Source organism: Etheostoma spectabile, chromosome 2 (assembly GCF_008692095.1).
Source record: "Etheostoma spectabile isolate EspeVRDwgs_2016 chromosome 2, UIUC_Espe_1.0, whole genome shotgun sequence".
NCBI lineage: Eukaryota > Metazoa > Chordata > Actinopteri > Perciformes > Percidae > Etheostoma > Etheostoma spectabile.
In genome coordinates, this window is record NC_045734.1 from 12,323,689 (window position 1) to 12,332,262 (window position 8,574).

The following is an 8,574-nucleotide window of genomic DNA, read 5'->3' on the forward strand; positions in this document are numbered from 1 at the left end:
TCCAGCAGCTCCAGCAGCTCCTGCTGCTCCTGCAGCTCCTGTTGCTCCTGCAGCTCCAGTAGCTCCTGTTGCTCCCACAGCTCCTGTTGCTCCTGCAGCTCCAGCAGCTCCAGCAGCTCCTGCAGCTCCAGTAGCTCCTGTTGCTCCTGCAGCTCCAGCAGCTCCTGCTGCTCCAGCTGCCGCTGTTGTACACATCCTTGGTGCTAGTGCCCCTGTAAGAATGACTTTAGATTTTTATTTTGAGCCATTTAGAATCATTAAGACTGACTGTCAGCTGTGGACCATTACATGGTTTGAGTGACTTTTAATGTACGCTAGTAGCTTTAAATGACTGCAGCAGTTAGGAAACTGAATTGAATTAAAGTGATGATGAGCGCAATGGATTCCTTCTCGTAAATCAGTATTGCGTCAGAAAAACTATTTCTGCTGAGGTGTTGAGAAACATCCACTCATCAGCAGACAATCCTCACTTCTGATTGGCTCATCAAAAGCCTCTATCATTTCAGGCTGCCAGACCCAGCGGAGATGATGACGATGGCGAGGATGAAGATGACTAAACAAACTAAATCTGACTCAGCAGGATAGGACTAGGTTGGAGTAGGACAGGTAGACATGCACACAAATTACACATGATATGTTTACAAGGCACAAGTGGGCTGTATTACTGCTAAATTATTAATTCTGAACGTTAGGTGTTAACAGTATCATTTATCAAACAAAATCAAAAAAGTCTCTTTCAAAACTTGAATTTTTTTTCCTTACAAGTAAAGTTAATGAACTTGTTTGCTTCCCACTTTAGGTGCCCGATGCAGTAAGACCAGCAGCCTACCCCGGGGAAAGATGACCATCCAACACTGCTGTTTCTCAATGTATGAAAATATAATAAAATGATTTTGAAAAGAAAATGGGGGTATGTTGTCTTATGAAATAAATGTGACTTAAAATAAACTTTGGTGCTGCTCTGCAATGAAATGTGTTTATTATCCCAGTCTTGAGTCACTGCATGCTGTTGTGTCCTTGAATGAATTTGCTATACTCTTATGCTCCGTAAGAAATAAAAATGGTTCTTTGCTTCAAATAATTTATATGATAAGATTACATTTTGTGTTTGATATTGCGTGTTATTATTATACAATCATACAATTTTCTAATTCTAATTCTAATTTCTAATTTTATCTTTTGACTATACATTCACACCCTCAGTTGTCTGGATAGACTTGTCTCTGTGAAGCTGTTCTGCTCTGCTGTGATGCAATGAAAAAACAATAAACATGCGAGCAACTGGAAAACAAGCAATGTGACTAATATTAATAATGTTAATATTACAATTACATAAGTAATAGACATAATATTGAAGATTCCGATGTTAATGCCACAATGCTGCACATAACTAATGAAACTGTTCATGCTAACTGTGCTAATAAAAATGAGAAGTAGGCAGTGTGAAGGTACACACTGCTCTAGACAGTGTAATCAAGCAGTCTGCTATTACACAGAAAGTGGATTTGACCACTGGTCGTTTAGTAAAGCTGAAGACTAGACACCTGTTCTGCACCTAGTCATTTGGTCACATCACTCCCATTGGCTGTGATTGGCTCTCAGGCCCTATAAAAGACAAAGTAACTCAGTAGAAGATACAATCACCTGGAATCATCTCCCAAATCTACATTCATCATCCTCTCTAGACTGTGAGTATTGAAGAACTTCAACATATTATCGTACATCTTTTTCTAACAGATAGCCAACCATCCAGTATGACTCTAAGTTTTGTAAATGTAATGAAGAATTGTGTTTGTAGGACTTGGATAATCAGCAAAAATGAAACTGGCAATCCTGTGCCTCTGTCTGGCTAGCATGGCCTCCGCTGCACCTGTGAGTTTAAAAAAAAACAGACATGGGTTACTTGACTTCATTTTCTAAATGCAGGTAAAAATCAAGCTTTCCTTGTATCTCTATATACTATTTCTGTTTTTGCCTTCATTTTCAGTCCATCTTTCATTACCTGCCTCATTATGCGGGTTCCAGACAGCAGGTGCCGTCCTCACAGGTAACCATGCATATTGTGTGCTGTTTAACTTCTGTTTCAAAGATTTCTAATATGCAAAAGAAAACAAAAATGTATAGTACACTATTGAGCAAATGTTACTTGAGATATGAAGCACAGCAGAAATATTGATATGTGGAGATGACTGTCTACTGACAAATTTCCATCCATTTAGATGAGGAATCCCTTCGCAGCTGGTCAGTCTCTTCCAAACCCTGGAATAGCTGGCGCTTACAGTGTGGAACTTGTATGTCAAACTCTTTCTTATCTCATAGGCTTTCATTTCACTGAGATGTTTTTTTTCATGCTCTTGCTGTGATTGTGACAAATGCTTACAGTACACTTATGTTTGTTTCTGTTTTTCTTTCCTAAGATTTATCCCCACAGATTTGGTGCAGCTGGAGCAGACCCTGCACACGTAAGCAAACACACATTTTATGGTAAAAACATCACCTAACTGCTCATTATGATTTTCATTGATTATTCTTTTTTCTGTTGCAGCCCTTTTCTTCCCAGGGTTTCATCAAATACTCCATTCCTCAGCCACCAGGCAGACAGAGTGTGGAAGTCGTAAGTGATGTTTTTCCCCTCTTTTACGCTATTGGGACTGAAAACACTTCAATTATGCGCGTAGAAGCATGTTTGATACAATAAATGACTTGGTGGAACCAAAGGTATTGATATTTCTGTGCTCTTGTATTTTTCTTGCAGTACTACCCCTATGACTTCTCCCAGCAAAGGGTAAATAGTTTAAACTTTGATATATTATAATGTACATAACGTAAATATGAAATTACTTTTAAAGTATATTGTTCTGCATGCTACAATACTAAACGATGGTTTGTGCTTTTGTTCCAGATAATGACAAACGTCCCTCCTATGACAAACGTCCCTCACATGTCAAATGTAAGACTTATTTATTTGAAATTAGGCCTTTTACTGTTTGTTTTCGTGCTTTTCATATACCATATTTTACTCAACCCATTCATTTTTTTTTCTTTACAGGTGCTCCCATTTGAATATCCCCCTCAAAATATTCCCCAAATGCCAAATGTGAGGGAAAAGAAAGTATATAAAGAGAGTCTTGTTATAGTTTGAATATGTTACTTTGATTCATTCTAAGCATTTCTTCACTTCTGAGGTTTCATTTTTCTATTTTCAGTATCCCTCCTTTGATGCCAATCCTCTTCCATCCCAGGATCCTTTGCAGTCTCTCCAGCAGGACCAGCCCCCGCAGACAAGCCAGGTATACTTTGCAATACACATATAACTTTAATACATTGCTATATTAATTTAATAACAGCTGTACTGCAAATCAACACACATATTGAGTGAATATCAATATGAGTATAGCAAATGTCATCTCTGAACTGAGTGTGTGAATATTTGCTTTAAATTGCTTATTTGTTTTTGCAGATGCCGGCAAAGGTGTAAAGTGGAGAAGCATGAAAAGGAGGCAAAACTATTTCTTCCTCCTTAACATTCAGACATTAGAACAAATTATGTTAAATGACTGAATCTGTTTCTCCAACATGTGGACGTGCTTACTTGAGTTAACATAATATGCTAAGATGATCATGCAATAGCCACTTTTTTATTAAGAATATTGATGTGATAGTAACTAGATCAATACAAGGTCCTCTGCATGTAGAATGAAACATATTTCTGAAGACTTTTCTGCTTTACTTTATAGCCTTCATAGATTTTCACTATTTTTGAGTTAATCAAGTACTTTGTAATGCTTCATATGTTTAATAACTCATTTGAACTTTTCCATAAATGTAATTTTCCTTAAGAATTAAACGTTTTCAAGCAATTTTTGAGTTTCTGTGTTTGATCAACAAGTCTCAGAATTCAATTGGTATTGTTACTATGTGGTAACATGTGATATATACACAGCTGTAGGGCTGCAAGTAAAGATTATTTAAATTATTGGTCAGCCTGCGGATTGTTTTATCAATTATCATTATTAATCAATTGTTTGGTCCGAAACAAATGCAGAAAACTGAGCCCAAAGGGGTGTCTTCAAACAAGGTTTTTTGTCCTACAAACCAAAACAAAACAACAAAGACTTTTAGTTTAAAATGATTAACAACCTCACAGTTGAATAGATTAATCAAAACGTTTGCTTGAAAAATAACTTAGACAATCAAAATGGTTCCTAATTAATTTTCTGGACTAATTGTGTCAGCTCTTCACATCTGAAGTTTGCCAAATCATCTTCTGCTTTTTTTCTTAAGAATGTGTGTATTTCTGTAATCTTTAAAGACCTCCCAGGAAGCCATTGGTTTCCATTCAGTTAACTGTATGGTACAGTACTCAACATGCAGAAATGTGTAAGTGGATGACAGTGGATATACTGTATTTTGTCAATGTTAATAAGCTTAAAAATATGGGGTAGGGCCATTGGCTCCCTAAAATCATGCCAATCATTCTTGACCTATGTTTTCTGGAAAATCAAGCTCAGAAAGTAATCAGTAGGCAAACTCGGGCATTATGGAAGAGCATAATGTGAATTTGACTTCTTACATTAAAAGTGGTGCATTTTAGCAGCCAAGTGTTTCAATGTTGCTATTTAACTGAAAGGTTCCCTGTGGAGTTTATGACCTCTAGCAGAGCTGCAGAGCTGTTTCTCTAAGAGTAGGTCTTCATTTTGTTTATCTAGTGTACTCACGCAAGGACACACAATGACAATCGTGCACGCACTTTCTAATTGATGAACAGTTTAACCATGGCTTTACAGTATTCTGCTGATCAGCAGTGTCAGTGTGTTGCCACCATAATATGTTGCAATGCATTCAAGCAAAGGCAAGTAACAAGAAGACTGCTGGTCAATACAATGAACATAATACTGCATGTAAATTACTTTAAAAATGTGGCTTTGTAAATGTTTTCTAACCCTAACCAAACACATGTAATAATCCTTAAAGATAAACACAATAGATTTTGCCTTGTTTGTGCACAACAAACATAGTAAAATAAAACAAAAGATAAAAGCAAGTACTGCACTGGTCAAGAAACAAATACAGTAGAATGTTTTATATAAACAAATATGAAAAATGTTTTAAAAATAAAAGTGATTTTAATGCATAGACTCACAAATGTACTATGATCACAGCTCTAGATTTGGTTGGCTTTGTATAAGCTAGGGTTGAGACATGAGAGATATAGTAAGTATTAAAACTTAAAGTGTTTATAAATTGTGTTTATGGATAATGTACAAACAATTGAAATTGTAAACAGTGGAGGGCCTCTGATTGACAACTGTGATACACGTCAGGACAAAGGGTAAGTGAACAAAGACATCAACCTAAAACAAACTTTTATTTGTGTTGAAAAAGAAAGAGGCATACACTAAAAGGGTCATGTCTAATAAAGCCTCTGTTCTTTGGTAAACGACTAAAGTAACCCCGAACCCAACATAGTCAGTACAGCTATAGTATGTGTATCTTACAATAGGTTACGGTACATCAAAATTACACACAGTGAACATAATTTGCCACAGTGGTTGAGCAAAATCCCCCACAGTGAAAAATAAATACCATGTGGGGAAAGATCTTCCTGATCCTCGCTTCCCTGGGGACAAGCCTGTCAAAACATGACTTAACATTTATCTCCTTAAAGACACTTAAAATACACAGGCGCCATCCTCTCATGCTATAACTGTCTCTTACCCACAAGTCCTCTTTCCTGGAGCGTTCATCACATAAATTCAAAACTTCTATCACCCTCAACAGAGACGATGTTGTCAGCAGGTTTAATAGGCTTAATTTGACTTGCCACAACGAAAGTATGTTGGTTTTACTACTGCACAGAAATTCTATGAAGTTATAAAGACACCTAAAAATGCCCAAACATGATAAAAATGGTTGTAAATAAATGCTGTTATCGGACAATGGAAGGATCTGGGTTTGATTCCCACTGCATCCACCAACCAATGTGTCCCTGAGCAAGACACTTTACCCCTAGTTGCTCCAGAGGCATACAACCTCTGACATCTCTAGCAATTGTAAGTCGTTTTGGATAAACGCGTCAGCTAAATCACATGTGGTGTGATGAACTGTTTTATAAAGATATGTAAAACACACCGCTATTCTACTGTGATGCTGTCACAGGCAATTTTCTAGATTTTTTTATACTTTTCAATTAAGTCACATTAACACATTACATGATCAAAACCTGCTTGGAATTAGTATATATTTGGGAAACATTGCGTTTACAGCCATGCTAGCACCTTTGTTAGGGTATCATATTTAGACACAGCGGTGCTTTGAGTTATACTAAGATCAGTATGTTAACATGCTAGCAATGATTATGCTGACATGCTGACACTCCGCAAGTTTCATGTTTACCATGTTAACCATCTTAGTTTATTGTGTTAGCATGCATTAACACAACATTTACTATTAATCTTTTATTTATTAATCATTCATCATCATTTAATGTGAATTGTAATGTAGTTTCTGACTGGTAATCTAAGCCAATCAGAGATCACTAAGTTTGGGAGGTGTTTTTGGAGGTTTGGGAGGAAAAAAAACAAGGAAGTCAGAAACGACATGTAGTGGTGGTGAGAGAATTGTGGTGAGCGAAGTAGAGGAAACTTTAAGTTTAATGTCACGGTATGTCATTAGGGTCATCAAGTGGGCACCCTTCTTCATCAACGTTTTGCTGATTGAACCCCATGTCTCCAGAGGGCTCAGTGTACCCAGCGTCCCAGGTACACCCCCCTCCATGACATACCGGTACTCTCTATATCCCTTATGGGCTCTGTATGGCAAGGGTACATCTCCCTGAGTCGGGCCTAAGCCTGACCGCATACCATCTGTCTCTATCTTGCTGCCTTAGTTGGGGTCCTTACGCTTGAGCCAGAGCCAGTTACTGCTTTTTTCGGCAGCACTTGACATGGACTTGATGGATCTTCTTCATACCCCACTTTCAGATTTTGGGATGAGGGTAGCAGGTTGTATATGGCTCTGAGGACAAAACTACGCCGCGCTCCCTCCATCTGCCAGATGTCACGCCAGCTGAGCTTTTTCTTCTCCAGCCCTCCCAGTTGGTCCATCTCCCCTGCTTGGCCATTGAGACAGCTTTGGCATGTAACGCTCCTCCTCCTGTCTTCTTCTACCACTATCTGTCTCTTCTGCACTGATGTTGCTTTGCTAGTGTGTCAGTTAAGTAGTTCCACAGGGGTGGCACCACACTGTTATTTTTTTTTTTATTTCTGAATGATTACTTTTGCCTAAAATAATAACATCTAGTGGTAAAGGAAGATTTAGCCAATTTACCATCAACTGCTAAGCACTCAAAACATTATTAACTTTATCTAATATTATACTCCTAGCAACAGGAAGAGGTTGCATAATTGCCGTTGGTGATTACAAGGCATATTGCATGGCAATCAATTCAACAGTTAGATAGATAGATATTTTTAACTGGACCTAAACGGTCGAGCAAATGAATGACTGACAAAAAGAATGTTTTTGACCATTGTCAGCCTACACAGAAAAGCATAGAACAAACCATCAATTAGGTTTAGTCCCACAAAGAAGCAAACACATTATGACGTCTGAGGTCAAGTGGTAGTTCAAGACCAGGACGTTAAATGCCAAAGTTCCTCCAAGGCCAAGAGCCTTGTTCTTTAACCTGTGGCTCCAGGCAGGCTGTTCTCATGAACCATTTGTAAATACAGCTACGAAAAGTAAGTCATTCATATGTCTTCCACTTATTGGTGAATGCACTACATTGACTGATGCTGTATAAAGTGCATTTCCAAAAGGGAGGGACACTTTGCCTGTCATATAAAACTGTTTAGAAAACAGAGACGTTAGCATGGACACAAATAAGCTGTTATCCCTCAGAAAATGTCAGCTTATGGGAAAGAAAGGTCTACAGTCAAAGGTAAAGCCATGAGCTTACCGTAGTTTGCAGAGAACAGATCGCTGTGTTGAAAGATTATTATATGAATCGGTACTACTACTAAACATGCAAAGAAAAAGCAACCAGGCCTTTGCACATCCAGGGATGCAGCAGTCAAGACAAGCTTTGTGATTTCCAACAAAATCACAGTAAGCCATTTTCTGAAGGGGCATTTATTAAAGAGTGTTTGGTGCTGTGCTAATATGCCCAGAGAAAAAGAGGTTTTTGAGCATGTGCCGCTTTCCAGGCGAACCGTAATGAGAAGGATTGAGGACATCGCCGGAAACCTGGAGATTTAGCTGAAAAGCAAAGCAGACTATTTCAAACTTTTCTCCTTGGCTCTGGACAAAAGCTGTGAAGTCTGCGACACAGCCCAGTTACTCATTTTTTTACGTGGGATAAGACTATGAGATAACGGAAGTTCTCATTCATAGCATTCATTTCAATGTCTCACTATAGGACACACCTCCCTACGTCTTCCATAGTGAGACATATCACTATGGAAGCCTGGGATCTCAAATCCCAGGCTGTTTGTGTCAGTTTTGAAGGAGCATGTAACTGAACATGTTGACAGGCTACCACACAGCTGTCAGGTGGCTCATCCTGGGCCAGGT

The 8,574-nt window shown here is 38.3% G+C and overlaps 1 protein-coding gene across 1 annotated transcript in view; it reads left to right on the plus strand.

The window, feature by feature from the left end:
* scpp7 (secretory calcium-binding phosphoprotein 7) overlaps positions 1-928 on the plus strand; it is a 2,552-nt gene extending 1,624 nt beyond the window's left edge. The window contains exons 8-10 of the mRNA XM_032532438.1: positions 26-214; positions 507-591; positions 800-928. Coding sequence (XP_032388329.1) covers positions 26-214; positions 507-557 — 240 coding nt within the window. The 3' untranslated portion in view covers positions 558-591; positions 800-928. The remainder of the gene's footprint in view (positions 1-25; positions 215-506; positions 592-799) is intronic.
* The last annotated feature ends 7,646 nt before the right edge of the window (positions 929-8,574 follow it).